This window comes from Panulirus ornatus, chromosome 11 (genome assembly GCF_036320965.1).
Source record: "Panulirus ornatus isolate Po-2019 chromosome 11, ASM3632096v1, whole genome shotgun sequence".
Classification (NCBI taxonomy): Eukaryota; Metazoa; Arthropoda; class Malacostraca; order Decapoda; family Palinuridae; genus Panulirus; species Panulirus ornatus.
The window spans coordinates 22520053-22538451 of NC_092234.1; the positions used below are offsets into that span (position 1 = coordinate 22520053).

General features: G+C 40.4%; 1 protein-coding gene across 1 annotated transcript in view; it reads left to right on the plus strand.

Annotated features, from left to right (window-relative positions):
- The first annotated feature begins 210 nt into the window (after nucleotides 1–210).
- The window catches only part of LOC139751378 (uncharacterized), a 59756-nt gene continuing 41567 nt past the window's right edge, over nucleotides 211–18399 (plus strand). The window contains exon 1 of the mRNA XM_071666748.1: nucleotides 211–1100. Coding sequence (XP_071522849.1) covers nucleotides 999–1100 — 102 coding nt within the window. The 5' untranslated portion in view covers nucleotides 211–998. The remainder of the gene's footprint in view (nucleotides 1101–18399) is intronic.

An 18399-nucleotide genomic window follows, 5' to 3' on the forward strand; every position in this document is an offset into this window, starting at 1 on the left:
ATCTCAGCATTTTATTTTTTCATCGTGTTATGTACGTTAGTCTCCACCCATCACCCTGGATCTCGGGCCTCCATTGGTCCGCCGGGGCAGGTAAGTGAGCGCGGATTGGCTCCAGGTGACGTCAATGTTAAAATTAACCCAACCGGAACGCGCGAGGACTCAACCATGTGACCAATACAGAGAGAGGAGAGTTTTGAGTGAGTGTTCCAGAGCACGTGTGACCGTCGAGCAGGCCGGGTGTGTGTGGCGGAGTCTCCTGCAGAGTCTGCTGAAGGAGGACCATCCAAGGCTGCCGCGCCAAGTGTAGACAGCGTGGGCAGAGTGTCACGGACGACGTCACCTGCTGGCAACACTTCCTTATTCTGGCCTTCCCGTACTTCCACTACACACGCTGGAAAACCCCCTCCTCCTCCTCTCATTGCAACACCAACGAAAAAAATAATACTACATAATCGTCTTCAATTTACATCTTAAAAAAAAAAAAAGAAATTGGGGAATAAGGTGTTATTCCCTGAGAGAAATGGAGATATAATGCGTGATTGTGTTTATCTGAGAGAAATATAAGAAATCAGAATCATTAGTGTTAATAAACTAACAGTTAATTCCCGGAAAAAGGAGGTTTCTCCCGTTATGGTTAGTGTTTGAAACAGGCCGTATGAACCAGGACCCCCACCGTGCACGTCACCTTGCAACAACACAAAGAACTTCCTTGAGAATCCGTAGATAGATTGCTCATTGTTTTGTTTTGTTTATAAGTCTTTCGAAAATGCTGCTGACTCCATGAACAAACTCTCGGTGATAAGTTTCTTCTCTGATGAAGAATAGTAACTATTTTTCAAAAGGATCGATCCCGTGCACTCAGACTTAACATGCACGTATCACCCATGTCAGCCTACAGGCCACAGTGAAGGACACCAACAGGGACCTCTAGTGTTGTGGAGTGAGTCTGAGATCAACCAGTAATCCCCTACGCGTGGCCACACGTTCGATGATCAGCAATGGTGGAGTTGGTGGAGCGGGTTGAGAACTACAAGGACTCCACATTCAAGTACCACCACCCCTACCTGCCACACGGAAACTCCACAGCTGAGATTTCCGAGGTATGTCTCGTCCCAAATAATGTTTGTAAATCTTTGACGACGTCTTTGGTTATGGTCAGGCGTCCAGATGATGTAAGGTGACCTGGGTCATGTTAAAGACCAAATTATTCTAAGGAATATGACCATTTGTCTCTCCCATCTTCCCAAACTACGTGTCTTACTAGTTGCTCGGTGTGGTCCATCTTACTGGTCGCCTCGCAACTACCACTTGTTACATTCGCGCCAACTTAACACATTCTTCAGATCACACTCAAGCACATCCAGCTGTCCGTTTTTAAAAGTGTGTGTATATATATATATATATATATATATATATATATATATATATATATATATATATATATATATATATATATATATATATATATCGCTTTGTTATCAAGACTATTAGTTCCCAGTGACGTAAAAGATGGAAATTGTGATAATAAGTAACTGAGTTTAAAGATATACTATCCAATCTACTATCATAGTCGAGTTGCTTTTCAATATCTATCTTTTGGTCCGTACAGCTGCAACGTTTGGTGATATTATGATCATTTGTTTCTAACATTTTTGCCACAATATGAAACATATCACGTCTGAGTCTCTCTCTCTCTCTCTCTCTCTCTCTCTCTCTCTCTCTCTCTCTCTCTCTCTCTCTCTCTCTCTCTCTCTCTTCTCTCTCTCTCTCTCTCTCTCTCTCTCTCTCTCTCTCTCTCTCTCTCTCTCTCTCTCTCTCTCTCTCTCTCTCTCTCTCTCTCTCCGATCATCAGTTGTGCTCCATATTTACACAGAAATAGTTACATAATCTGTCGTTTTATTACGATCATAAACCTAAACACATTATCCACATGCCTGCTTCTTACCACTTGGGAGTATTTCTCACCAAAGTGTGATATGGAGACGACGTCTCATGAGTATTTTGGAGAAGCGTTTCCGTAGCGCATGTTTCATATGAATCTTCCTTGAAGCTCACTCACTGAATAAGTTTTGATATAAGGCATGTGAACTGTTGTACAACACCGTGTTGCCTCTAGCTACCATCTCCTACTGAATGATTCCACTGATCACCCATGTCACATCCTGTATCTCAATAATACTACATTCCAGTATATGTATATATATATATATATATATATATATATATATATATATATATATATATATATATATATATATATATATATATATATATATATATATATATATATATATATATATATATCCCGTATTCTCTAGTAACTCTTTCATCTTTAGTATTGTTTACATATGCCATATGTAATTTCTGTTTACAGTTTCTCCCAGGATACAAGTAGGATACATTATTATTATCATCATTATCATCGTTATTATTGTTATTGTAATTTTTACTATATCATCGTAGTTATTGTTACCATACTATTATCAGTATTACTAATATTATCATTACATTCATTATCATTATCACTATAATTATATCTATCACTATTGTAAGTATAATCATTATTATTATCATTTTTATTATTATCATTATCATCATTATCATTATTGCTATCATCATTATCATTATGATGACTATTATGATGATGTGCAACCTCAGGAACCCATTAATGGCGTTCCTGCACCTCTAAGACTGCACTCCACGCAGGTGGAGGGAAATGAGGGACTCCTTTAGAGTGAGAAGGTCCTGGATGAGACTGTAATCCATTCTGTCCATTGACGAGGATGCAGCCTTGCTGACGGTGACGTCGTGCTAGCATTGTAACCACTAGTGGTCTCACAGTCACAGCAGCTGTTCATCCTCCCCTCGGAGTTGGTCGGTAAATACCTGGCTTAGCCTGAGGTGTGTGTGTGCGTGCGTACATACAAAACACACACACACACACACTCACACACACACACACACATATATATATATATATATATATATATATATATATGTATTATCCCTGGGGATAGGGGAGAAAGAATACTTCCCACGTATTCCCTGCGTGTCGTAAGAGGCGACTAAAAGGAGAGGGAACGGGGGGCTGGAAATCCTCCCCTCTCATTTTTAATTTTCCAAAAGAAGGAACAGAGAAGGGGGTCAAGTGAGGATTTCCCTCAAAGGCTCAGTCCTCTGTTCTTAACACTACCTCGCTAACGTGGGAGATGGCGAATAGTATGATATATATATATATATATATATATATATATATATATATATATATATATATATATTATTCTATACATGTTCACCATTTCCCGCGTTATTGATGTAGCGCTACGACTAGACAAAGAAATGGGACCTATCCGCTCACATCCATTCTCTAGCTGTCATGTGTAATGCATCGACACCACAGCTCTCTATCCACAACCAGGCCCCACAGACCTTTCCATTGCTTCTACCCACCGCTTCGTAAGCCCTGGTTCAGCCCACAGACGACAAGTTGCCCTGTATACCACATCCCTCCAATTAATTCTAACTCTTACATGCCTCACACCCTCCTGCATGTTTAGGCCCCGGACCCACAAATCATTGCTCATTCCATCCTTCTACTTTCTCACTAGTTTCCTCCTTTTCCTTGTTCTCACCACTTGGAACATGTATGTCTTCTTGGTCATCCTTTCTGCATATCCAAACCAATTCATCACACCCTCTTCAGCTCTCTCTCCTACCCACACTTCCCTCATATCCCATCATTTCTTACTTGATCAACCCTCCTCACATCACTCATTGTACTCAGGTATTTTGTTTTCGCCACATCCATCCCTTTCTATACATTTGTGTATAAAGTCCTCGCCTCGTATCCTTTATACAGCACCGACGGGCCTACTTTAACGTCAAACATACCCATCTGTGCCCGAAAAGGCAGTGCCTTTCTACACATTCCTCACTATATATACATATATAATGGAAAAGATCACAATTTTGCGCGTGACCAAGATATTCCCATGAGTCCATGAGAAAAATAAAATACGATAAGTTCCCAAGTGCACTTTCGTGTAATAATCATATCATCAGGGAAGACACAAGAGAGAAATATAAGTCAGTTGATATACATCGAAGAGACGAAGCTAGGATAGCTTCGTCTCTTCGATGTATATCAACTGACTTATATTTCTCTCTTGTGTCTACCCTGATGATGTGATTATCACACGAAAGTGCACTTGGGAACTTATTGTATTTCATTTTCTCCGTGGACTCATAGGAATATATATATATATATATATATATATATATATATATATATATATATATATATATATATATATATATATATATATATATATATATATATATATATATATATTTATATATATAGAGTGAGAGAGAGAGAGAGAGAGAGAGAGAGAGAGAGAGAGAGAGAGAGAGAGAGAGAGAGAGAGAGAGAGAGAGAGAGAGAGAGAGAGAGAGAGAGAGAGAGAGAGAGAGAGAGAGAGAGAGAGATGTGGTATACAAGGGGCGACGTGCTATCGGTAGTCTGACCGGGAAAACCAAGGAAAGGTGTGTAGGGTTCGCTGAGGATAGAGGACTGTGGTCTCGATGCATTACATATGATTGCCAGAAAATGGACGAGAACGAATGAAGCCATTTCTTCGTCTACAGAGAAGGGGGCCAAGTGAGGATATTCCCTCTACGGCTCAGTCCTCTGTACTTAACGCTACCTCGCTGACGCGGGAAATGGCGATATATATATATATATATATATATATATATATATATATATATATATATATATATATATATATATATATATATATATATATATATTGACTTGCTAGGTCTGTCTGAAAATCAGAGCCGATAATTTACATTTTCCCATTGTTAAGTGTACCTGAGAGAATTAGCATTTTGCCTATATGATTGTTTTCTAGGTCACTGCCATATACGTAGCGAGTGAACCTGTTTTGAATTTGGACTTATCAATGTGTTTTGCTCACCTGTCAGTACTTGCCCCTGGGTCGGGACCAAGTTACACCCTTCACCCACGCCTGGATTCCATACTTTAAATGGTTCTGGAAAGTTTATAGAATTCATCCCATCCATAGCCCATTCTCTGCTGCAACTCTGCAGAATTCCTGTAGGCAAGGTTCCCTCTCCATCGTGCCTCTGAACCCCATTATTCTCCCTCCCTAAATTCTGTCCCTCTCTGTTCCTTCCCTCTCACGTAACCTGTCGGTGTCTGCTGCCGATGCGTGGGTGTTTTATCGCTGGTCCAGCCCGCCATGTGCGGTGGTTCAGTACCTCCCTACCTAATGTGTCGCCAAGTGCGTCTCTCTGTCCCAGCCTCTATCTATCCCGCCATCACCGCTATGTGTTGGCAAGCTGGGTCATCAGCTCTACCCGCCGCTTGTATATCCCGATAGCGTGTGTATCCCTGTGTCCATCTCCAAGTATCCTCCTCTGTGTGTTTCCAGCCCACCGCCCGTGTGTGTTAAGTGTCATGTGTCCATACGTCGTCCCCCCACACTGCCTAGGTTTATATCCCCACGATCTGTGCGCGTCAATATTGTCTGAGCCGAGATGCATATCACTGCACCTCCGCTGTTCACTGCCGGGTGTCTCTGTGTACGGGTGGCAGCCTGTGTGTATGTGTGTGTGTGTGTGTGTGTGTGTGTGTGCGGGTGTGTGTGTGTGTGGGTGGGTGTGTGTGTGTGTGTGTGTGTGTGTGTGTGTGTGTGTGTGTGTGTGTGTGTGTGTGTGTGTATGTGTGTGCGGGTGTGTGTGTGTGTGTGTGGGTGTGTGTGGGTGTGTGTGTGTGTGTGTATGTGTGTGCGGGTGTGTGTGTGTGTGTGTGGGTGTGTGTGTTATGCGTTTATTTCTTCAGCCTCTACACCCTCCTTTCTTTGAAGGTTCGAGTCATGAGATTGGACGCAATTATCTCATTCTTTGATCGAGATGCACTTGCAATATTCCCCAACCGTGAATATTATCAATATCTATCTCAACATTGGACGAGATCTATCCCAGTAGAGAGAGAGATAGACCATATTGCCACGGTGGACTAATGTCTCTCGATACATCACTGCTAACTGGAAGATCAGAAGTGTGTGATGCGCCCGAGGCGGTACCCATGTTTAACTGCCCAGATAATTGATAGAGTCCCAGCTGCTGATACAGCTTCCACTGCGGATAGAGTACCTATTACTGATAGAGTCCCAGCTATTCATAGAGCTTCCTCTGTGGATTGAGTCCCTTCTGCTGATAGAGCTCCAACTGTTGATAGAGCTTCCTCAGGGTAGAGTTCCTTCTATTTACAGAGGCTCTCCTGTTTTTAGAGCTCTCTCTCTGGATATAATTTCTTCTGTTCATTGAACGTCTGTTTGCAGAGCCTTTTCTGTTGACAGAATCCGTTCTGTTGTTAGAATACCTTCGGTTTATAGGGCCTCCTTTGTTCAGAGAAGCCCTTCTGTTGACGAAGCTTCTTCTGTTGACGGATCCTCTTCTGTTGACAGAGCCTCTTCTGTTGACAGAGCCTCTTCTGTTGCTATAATTCCTTTTGTGCATTAGTCCCTTCCGTTGATATAGCCCTTCAGTTGATAGAGCTCCTTTTGTTGCTGAAATCCTTTCTGTTGATAGAGCCCCTCTCTTAATGAACTCTCCTCTGTTTATATAAATCACTCTATTGAGAGAGGTCCTTCTGTTGATGGAGTCTCTTCTGTTGATAGACCCCCAGACCCATCTGCTAATAGATTCCTTTCTGTAGACGACGTCCTTTCTGTCCCTATAGCCCACTCTGTTGATGAAATCCTCTCTGTTGACAGAGCTCTTTGTATCAACAGATCCCCTTCTGTTGATAAAGTCCCTTCTGTAGGTATAGTCTCTTCTGTTGATAGATCCCTTTCTGATGATTAAATCGCTTCTATTCATATAACCCTTCTTGTTGAAAAAGCCCCCTCTGTTGATGAAGTATCTTCTGTTGATATAGCCCTTTCTGTTGAAAAAGTCCCTTCTGTGGATGAAGTCCCTTCTGTTGATATAGCCCTTTCTGTTGAAAGAGCCTCTTCTGTTGATGAAGCTCCATCTGTTGATATTGTCCCTTTATTTAAGTTATTGGTCCCATGAACAATGGTATATATTACTACCTACATTATCATCGCCTGATTGAATGACTGAGATGCTTCTTCTTATAGACACCCCAGTGAATGGTACGTAGATGTTGCCACGAGTAAACTGATTGGGCCAAGTCTTTTCAAGCTGCCCTTTAACTTCGGTAGTTACAGATCAAGCAATGAACTTCAGAGGACCACAGTAAATCTATAAGATCTGATCTTTTAACGTTCTTATAATGTCCATAACAACAGAAGACCACAGTAAACCTATAAGATCTGATCTTTTAACGTTATTACAATGCCCATAACAACACAAGACCAAAGTACTTGGGCGTCTGTGACCATTCAGTAAAGATAAGGTCACTTATGAACTGCTAAGACCATTCAGTTATGGTAGAGTCGTTAATGAACTAATATGAACCATTCAATAAAGATAGGGTCACTACTGAATAGGGTCACTAGTCTTACCAAATAAACAATGACGACCGCAACATTCGACCATAAACAACACTGTTATCTAACTACCCAACAGGATTTTGTGCCACAGGATTTCACATCCATGGCGGTCGTGCTTGTCTAAGTGTGTTTCTTGCCTGAGGAGCCACGTACTTCTGTCTGGGTGAGCTGGAAGCATTCCCTCACCGTAGACCCGTCGCCGCGTATTTCCCACCGGAGAGTAATTGATCAACTGGACACAACACACAGTAGCCACCAGCGGACGTCTCCCGTGCTACCAGGCACCCGCCTCTCTCTAACAGGGGACTTTAACGTCAATGGTATCTTGTTCTGCCCCTGATGAGAAAGCTGGCTCGTTTAGATGATATGAACAGTTATAAGTACAGTTTTCGGCATCACGCCGCGTTCATTACCAACTTGATTTACGATAAGAACTGGAGAGCAAGGCATAAAGGAGAGCCTTGAAACCTTCGCTGGCCACTCCACACAACTGTTTTACTCAGCAGCCAGATGAATCTTCCCGAACAAACCAACACAGTTGGATTGATCTGTTCTCAGCTATATAAAACCTCAGGCCAGGACCCGAATACCAAATTTATACCTGGCAGCCGGAGGAGAAGAACAGGAAGAAAAAAACGACGCCACCGGCCATGTTGAAACAGAGCAGTTCTGTAGATAAGGCCGAGATCAACAGCATCTGTCTGTAGCGGAGGATTGGCTGGCTGCGAGGGGGGACGGTGGAAGAGGGGGATAAAGAATAGGTGGAGGAAAGAGAGGATAGCGAAAAGTAAATAAAGCAATGGGAGGGGACCTGGAGAGAGAGAGAGAGAGAGAGAGAGAGAGAGAGAGAGAGAGAGATATCTATATCTATATCTATATCTATATCTATATCTATATCTATATCTATATCTATATCTATATCTATATCTATATCTATATCTATATCTATATCTATATCTATATCTATATCTATATCTATATCTATATCTATATCTATATCTATATCTATATCTATATCTATATCTATATCTATATCTATATCTATATCTATATCTATATCTATATCTATATCTATATCTATATCTATATCTATATCTATATCTATATCTATATCTATATCTATATCTATATCTATATCTATATCTATATCTATATCTATATCTATATCTATATCTATATCTATATCTATATCTATATCTATATCTATATCTATATCTATATCTATATCTATATCTATATCTATATCTATATCTATATCTATATCTATATCTATATCTATATCTATATCTATATCTATATCTATATCTATATCTATATCTATATCTATATCTATATCTATATCTATATCTATATCTATATCTATATCTATATCTATATCTATATCTATATCTATATCTATATCTATATCTATATCTATATCTATATCTATATCTATATCTATATCTATATCTATATCTATATCTATATCTATATCTATATCTATATCTATATCTATATCTATATCTATATCTATATCTATATCTATATCTATATCTATATCTATATCTATATCTATATCTATATCTATATCTATATCTATATCTATATCTATATCTATATCTATATCTATATCTATATCTATATCTATATCTATATCTATATCTATATCTATATCTATATCTATATCTATATCTATATCTATATCTATATCTATATCTATATCTATATCTATATCTATATCTATATCTATATCTATATCTATATCTATATCTATATCTATATCTATATCTATATCTATATCTATATCTATATCTATATCTATATCTATATCTATATCTATATCTATATCTATATCTATATCTATATCTATATCTATATCTATATCTATATCTATATCTATATCTATATCTATATCTATATCTATATCTATATCTATATCTATATCTATATCTATATCTATATCTATATCTATATCTATATCTATATCTATATCTATATCTATATCTATATCTATATCTATATCTATATCTATATCTATATCTATATCTATATCTATATCTATATCTATATCTATATCTATATCTATATCTATATCTATATCTATATCTATATCTATATCTATATCTATATCTATATCTATATCTATATCTATATCTATATCTATATCTATATCTATATCTATATCTATATCTATATCTATATCTATATCTATATCTATATCTATATCTATATCTATATCTATATCTATATCTATATCTATATCTATATCTATATCTATATCTATATCTATATCTATATCTATATCTATATCTATATCTATATCTATATCTATATCTATATCTATATCTATATCTATATCTATATCTATATCTATATCTATATCTATATCTATATCTATATCTATATCTATATCTATATCTATATCTATATCTATATCTATATCTATATCTATATCTATATCTATATCTATATCTATATCTATATCTATATCTATATCTATATCTATATCTATATCTATATCTATATCTATATCTATATCTATATCTATATCTATATCTATATCTATATCTATATCTATATCTATATCTATATCTATATCTATATCTATATCTATATCTATATCTATATCTATATCTATATCTATATCTATATCTATATCTATATCTATATCTATATCTATATCTATATCTATATCTATATCTATATCTATATCTATATCTATATCTATATCTATATCTATATCTATATCTATATCTATATCTATATCTATATCTATATCTATATCTATATCTATATCTATATCTATATCTATATCTATATCTATATCTATATCTATATCTATATCTATATCTATATCTATATCTATATCTATATCTATATCTATATCTATATCTATATCTATATCTATATCTATATCTATATCTATATCTATATCTATATCTATATCTATATCTATATCTATATCTATATCTATATCTATATCTATATCTATATCTATATCTATATCTATATCTATATCTATATCTATATCTATATCTATATCTATATCTATATCTATATCTATATCTATATCTATATCTATATCTATATCTATATCTATATCTATATCTATATCTATATCTATATCTATATCTATATCTATATCTATATCTATATCTATATCTATATCTATATCTATATCTATATCTATATCTATATCTATATCTATATCTATATCTATATCTATATCTATATCTATATCTATATCTATATCTATATCTATATCTATATCTATATCTATATCTATATCTATATCTATATCTATATCTATATCTATATCTATATCTATATCTATATCTATATCTATATCTATATCTATATCTATATCTATATCTATATCTATATCTATATCTATATCTATATCTATATCTATATCTATATCTATATCTATATCTATATCTATATCTATATCTATATCTATATCTATATCTATATCTATATCTATATCTATATCTATATCTATATCTATATCTATATCTATATCTATATCTATATCTATATCTATATCTATATCTATATCTATATCTATATCTATATCTATATCTATATCTATATATATATATATATATATATATATATATATATATATATATATATATATATATATATATATATATATATATATATATATATATATATATACTTAGAGCAAAAATCTTATATTTTCTATACTAACTTTTTAACGGAGCTATTGGCTCGTTTGAAGAGCTGGTTGTTCACTTGGAGAGCTGGCTACTCACTTGAAGAGCTGGTTGTTCACTTGAAGAGCTGGTTGTTCACTTGAAGAGCTGGTTGTTCACTTGAGGTTCTGATTGTTCCCTTGAAGAGCTGGCTGCTCACTTGAAGAGCTGGCTACTCACTTGAAGAGCTGGTTGCTCACTTGGAGAGCTGGTTGTTCACTTGAAGAGCTGGTGGTTCATTTGAAGAGCTGGTTGCTCACTTGAAGAGCTGGTTGTTCACTTGAAGATCTGGCTGCTCACTTGAAGAGCTGGCTGCTCACTTGAAGAGCTGCTTGCTCACTTGAAGAGCTGGTTGCTCACTTGGAGAGCTGGTTGTTCACTTGAAGAACTGGTGGTTCATTTGAAGAGCTGGTTGTTCACTTGAAGAGCTGGCTGCTCACTTGAAGAGCTGGCTGCTCACTTGAAGAGCTGCTTGCTCACTTGAAGAGCTGGTTGCTCATTTGAAGAGCTGGTTGCTCACTTGAAGAGCTGGTTTTTCATTTGAAGAGCTGGTTGTTCACTTGAAGAACTGGTTGCTCACTTGAAGAGCTAGTTGCTCATTTGAAGCGCTGGTTGCTTCCTCTCGCCATGGTAAATCCCTGTCATCAGTCAGCATGTCCGCTCTCACTCAAATGTACCCATCGTAGATCATCCTGCGACATTCTACGTTGACCACTGCGCCTGCTGGTAGCGGGGGTATGGGTTCTTCTCTTGGTCTTGTGTGAGCAGCCTCATCCACAGTTTACAGGATCAACGACATCGTCAAGTTCAAACGCCATCAGGGTCGCTGCTTGAGTCATCTGTCATTCATGAAGGAAATGAGATTTATTTTCCTACGTAGAACGTGGCAGTGATACTTTGGGTGATGTTGTAACTCTGGTTATCACAGGGAGATCCCGTGTCTCTCTCTCTCTTTGTAGTATTATATCTATATCTATATCTATATATATATATATATATATATATATATATATATATATATATATATATATATATATATATATATAAATCTTCTCATCTGTACCTCACGTGCACAATCTTCTCGTCTCAGTTAATACAGTTATATTAACTACATCAGCCTTATAAGCGAAAGCACATTGAGCTAATCCTTACAGTGAGGAAAGTGATGTTGCCATCTGACGTCCCTTGCATATTGCACGGGTCTTGCACTCCACAATATACTGGGCCTCAGGAAAGCGTAATATGACAACATGTATTTTCCTTTTTACCTGCACAACGACTTTCATCATTTCAGGAATTCTGAAAAGAATATAATCTAAACAAGATCCAGAGGAAGAGATTTCTGAACATATAATTCATTCAGATACTTTTATAAGATGAGGTTCATCTTTTGAGCACTCGCATGGTGCACGATAAGGGCCACCATGGTTAGCGTTACTGACCATGAGTCAGCACAGCTAAGGATCGGACCCACATGGGCATGGCAGTCTGCCAACACCCTACCTAGGTGTTCATCCTCCCCTTGGGGCTGATCGATAAATGGCTACTTGGCTCAGGCTGGTGTGTGTGTGTGTGTGTGTGTGTGTGTGTGTGTGTGTGTGTGTGTGTGTTCACACATACAAACACAAGGTAAAGAGGTGGGGGCAACAGGGATACAAAACTCTCTCCCTATAACATACACACAGTAATAACAACAAGAGATCATAATTATCATAACGAGAGAAGCTGGATAACTATTTAGCCTCTACAGATGTCACTGAACAGAGGGGGTGGTAGGAGTGTACGAGGGAATGGTAGGGTAGTGTGAGGGTAGGATGGAATGGTAGGGTAGTGGGAGGGTAGGATGGAATGGTAGGGTAGTGGGAGGGTAGGATGGAATGGTAGGGTAGCGGGAGGGTAGGATGGAATGGTAGGGTTGATGGGAGAGTTGGATGGAATGGTAGGGTAGTGGGAGGGTTGGTGGAATGGTAGGGTGGCGGGAGGGTAAGATGGAATGGTAGGGTAGTGGGAGGGTTGGATGGAATGGTTGGGTAGTAGGAGGATAGGATGGAATGATGGGATGGTTGGAGAGTAAGATGCACTGGTAGAGTAGTGGGAAGGTAGGATGGAATGGTAGGGCAGTGGAAGGGTAGGATGGAATGGTACGATGGTGGGAGGGTAAGATGGAATGGTAGAGCAGTGGGAGGGTAAGATGGAATGGTAGGGTTGTGGGAGGGTAGGATGGAACGGTAGAGGTAGTGGGAGGGTTAAATGGAATGGTAGTGTGAAATGTAATGACGAGAATGGTGGGAGGGTCGGATGAAGCGGTGGATGGGAGGGGGAGGATGAGATGGAAGGGGAAGGCCATTACAGCTCCATGGATCAGATCCCTCAGGGGTCAGCTCCAACTTGGCCTTTTAAACCGGCATAATTATATGCATGGATAAATCCACAAAAGCAGAGGCCATCCGCTTAGCAGGAAGAGTTAGGTGGCTAGCAGGAGAGGGGGGGAAAATGAAGCGAGGGAATGGATCGTATATCAACGTGTGAGTGAGAGTGAGTCCTTCCCTCTCACGCCCGCGCTCCCTAGACCACATCTTGAAGGCAAATTTATCGTCCGTTACTAATGCATGTAATTGATTCATTGCCGGCCTGATCCCCGGAGTAACGCTCAGCTCTGTGGCCCAGGGTGCGATCCAGGTAGGGAGAGAGAGAGAGAGAGAGAGAGAGAGAGAGAGAGAGAGAGAGAGAGAGAGAGAGAGAGAGAGAGAGAGAGAGAGAGAGAGAGAGGTGTTGTGAGGCACAGGTGGCAGAGGTTTGCTGTTGGGGTCGGTGAAAGGTTGGAGGCTTTGGTGGATGAGAGGTTGATGATGATGGGGTGGTATGATGCTGAGAGAGAGAGAGAGAGAGAGAGAGAGAGAGAGAGAGAGAGAGAGAGAGAGAGAGAGAGAGAGAGAGAGAGAGAGAGAGAGAGAGAGAGAGAGAGAGAGAGAGAGGAGTATCATCATATACCACATCGCGTCTGAACTGCCGGTTGTAGCTGTACAGGGGACGCAGGTAGTCGGGTCCTCGTCACAGGCAGAACGCCCGAGACTTTCTGTAGTGTAAAGTTGTGGCTGGAGGAACAGGTCGCGCCTCCTGATCGTGCCGGATTGGAGGAACCGGGAGGCTGGACCGTACCGGATTTTGTAGGAGGGCCCGGGTAGCGAGCGGCCTTTGGTCGGGTCTGAGCGAGTCTGGTGGAAGATGCACGAGACATCTCCTGGGCGAGGCCGAGGTAAGAGGCAGTGGGGAGGAGGTGGTGGTAGAGAACCTGATCACCGTTAGTGAGTGGGAGGAATGAGTGGTTGGCGGGGTGACACGGATCTTGCCAGTCGGCGGCTGTGAGGGGCCCCCGCCACCTCCCTGCTTGCCTGCTTGCTTGCCTGCCTGCTCCGCTCGTCCCCCCAAGGTCTCCTGGCATGGTTACAGCCACCTCAAGCACTTCACTGTTGCATTAGTGAGGCACATCTCTATATGCTGCCCAGTGTCTTCTGCCAAGGGTGCACGCCAGAGTGATGCTTACCCTGCCTGTAATATAAGACCTGCATATCTACCGCCCAAGGTGTCCTGGTGTGGTTACCGTGATGGCTTGGGTTTCAAATGATTAAACCTTATTCCACTGGGGAGGAATATAACATGCCGTCTCAGAACTCCTTGTAATGGCCACAGGTCAGCATGCTGGTCAGCTTCCCAAGTACTTCATTCTTCACCGACGAGGACCTGTATGTGCCGTCCAAGGTTTCTTGGCACGGGTCCAGGTCAGCTTGATGGTCACATCCTCAGGTGGTTCATCCTCACCCCAGCTGAGGAGGATCTGTACATAGGGCGTCCGCCCAGCCATCCTCGACCAGTAGAGCTCACAATGTTACTCCGAGTAGAACGTTCTATGTCCCTCTAGTAAGACAGGTCTGCCTGGAGTCTACAGGTATCTGATTCCATATATGAGCTACCATACCGTGGGGATGAGGTTCGATACCAGTTGGTGCCATGATGGAGGAGCGTATAGTGTTGTCATCGTCATGCGGGTTATCACCTGTGGTATATAAAGCTGCTATTAATGTTGCCTCGACGTACACTAACAAGGAAGGGTGGTCTGATCCCTTCCGTCATCACCGACCTGGATTTGACGAAAGAACAGAGTCACGTTTCAGTACTTCTTTTTTTCCTCCGTTGTAATTATAATGTAGATACCAGTAGAATTACCAGTAGAAACCATGTATGGATCACCTTTCTTCTCTGCATCGCTTGTCTGTTATTATCATTTAATCATCTAACAAAACGTACCGTAATGAAATAACTCCCTCATGTGCATCCGGCTTTTTCCGTCCGTGGGATGGATGACAGTTTTTGCTCCATTCAGCACCTTCATTATCTCCATAATCCCTACCCCCATAAAACCCTCCACAAGAAGAGTTTGTCACTGCGGGCCGTCTAGCTTGCTCGTCCCAGGTTCGCTGCCACCCATCGCGTCCCCCAGCCGCCGTGCGACGGTCTCTCACGACGGACCTGCCCAACACAGCCGATACTCATCATTGCTGTACTCGTAAATCAGCTGGTTTATGTACGGCACTACGCTCAGGTAATGCTGTTCTTGTTCTTCCAACGTGTTTTCGATAGCTGGCAGAAGCAACAGTTCTTCCTTAGACGCGAGACGTCGAATCTCTCGTATTTAGTACCATTTCGAACATAAGGCCCAACACGGGGATCCATATCTGTGGAAATACCATGCCATTCACAGTACAGCTCACGGGTCCGAATGTTAGGTAGACAACGACCACTTACTGAGCTGATCCGTCAGTGGCTCACCAGCGGAGGCTGCGCTACACGACCGTCGTGCTGCCGGGATTAGACACGAATAACAAGGGAGACGTGCGCTTATCTAGCGTGAGATAATGCGGGAGCCTCACTGACAGCTGCGAGGTGTAAGGGCCTCGGGTGTGAGTGTGTAACATGGTCTGATGGCAGGGTTGGCTGGGACGTTTGGGCATACAGACTACCCCGACGCCCTGGCTTATACTGCTAGGTCTAGCGCCATGTTTAGCCCGGCCGGTCGTTTCATTGGCTGGTGTATCATACGGTCGTAACCGACGTGTCGGCCGTTTGGTGCTGGATTTCACAGGCTGGAGATCCCAGTATCTGGTTATATGATCATAGCTTCAGGTGCAAGGAATGACACATAGTCATCCATCAGGAAGGAAACAGCGATGGAGATTTCTTCCATGGCCGAACTTAACCAACTCGTTCAGATTTTACCTTGACGAAGAGTGATGATGAGGTGAGAAGACAGCCATCTTGCGTAGTTTGAATTACGAGACACCTTTTTTTGTTTAGATCGACTTCTAAATAACTGATTCAATGAACAATGATACAGACATTTAACAGACGTATAATCAATATATCCTCGATAGGTTTAGCAATGTCAACAACAAGAAAGGGGAGCTTACCTAAAACAATAAATCTTACTGGGAACTTGTAATTATGAAATGTCAGCAGTCATACACAAGATTATAGTAATTAGTACGCTAGAGGCAGCAATGCAAAGTTAGAAAATGCCAAAAGAGTTTCAGGATTCCGACTGAGTAAGGACTTGTACAACACCTCACGTAACAATACCCACATCAGCAACAACCAAAATTACACATACCAACAGTGCTACAGAGAATAGCTTGTGAGAACCATGAAGATTAACGTAAGAAAACCACAATATATGTTCACACAGACGTTAAGATCCAAAATAAATGTCACTATCTAATGAAAGATAAAAATGATGTTATAGAGAACAGAAGAACACGAGGGAGAGGGAGCGGTTAGACGCATCAGGTCGACTGGAGTTACCTGGTGCGAGTCCAGACACAACAGGTCGACTGGAGTTACCTGGTGCGAGTCCAGACACAGCAGGTCGACTGGAGTTATCTGGTGCGAGGCCAGACACAGCAGGTCGACTGGAGTTATCTGGTGCGAGGCCAGACACAGCAGGTCGACTGGAGTTACCTGGTGCGAGGCCAGACACAGCAGGTCGACTGGAGTTATCTGGTGCGAGGCCAGACACAGCAGGTCGACTGGAGTTATCTGGTGCGAGGCCAGACACAGCAGGTCGACTGGAGTTACCTGGTGCGAGGCCAGACACAGCAGGTCGACTGGAGTTATCTGGTGCGAGGCCAGACACAGCAGGTCGACTGGAGTTATCTGGTGCGTAATGTTTAATCACGGAGAATAATCTCAATTAGAGCGAGCTAAAGACTTGTTTATATGTGCGGATGCTTGAGATTAGTAGCGGCCTGAAGGAGATATGTTTGTCTGGGTTTTATAGCCCGATAAGCGCGCGAGGGAGGGAGATACGTCAGGATATTCGCTTTATATCGAGGGTTAAGCAGTAAAACACTGAGGTATATCCCTCGTCTGTCCGATTCCTTTCTTATAATCTGGGCTGACACCAGTAGGTCTGTGTTTACCTCCACGAGGTTTTACTGTTGGCCTGACGACTGAATGATAGAAGGCGTCAGCTCGAGTTGTAGTGCATTAGATTCTTTTTCTCTGATGCTTCGCTGGGTATCGAGTTGTGAAGAGTGAAACAGTTGTACACACACGCTGGTGATGGCCTATCTTTTTTATCTTCCTTATCATCTTGGACCCAGGAGAGCAAAAGTAGATACAGTATGCGGAACCCTGATTAAATTTTTTTCTGTTTTACATTTTTTTTCATGTCACAAGAGATGGCCTTGATCTGGCCATGTTTTATCCCGGCCAAGTTGGCCACTGGAAAAAGGTTAATATGTTTATAATCTGTTGATCTGTCGTGAAGTACTGGATCACCAGAATATATGAGTATTGTCTTGAGTCTATTGGAACTTTAGTGACTTAAAAGCATGACTATATATATATATATATATATATATATATATATATATATATATATATATATATATATCCCTGGGGATGGGGGAGAAAGAATACTTCCCGCGTATTCCCTGCGTGTCGTGGAAGGCGACTAAAAGGGGAGGGAGCGGGGGGCTGGAAATCCTCCCCTCTCATTATTTTTTTTTTTCTTTTTAATTTTCCAAAAGAAGGAACAGAGAAGGGGGCCAGGTTAGGATATTCCCTCAAAGGCCCAGTTCTCTGTTCTTAACGCT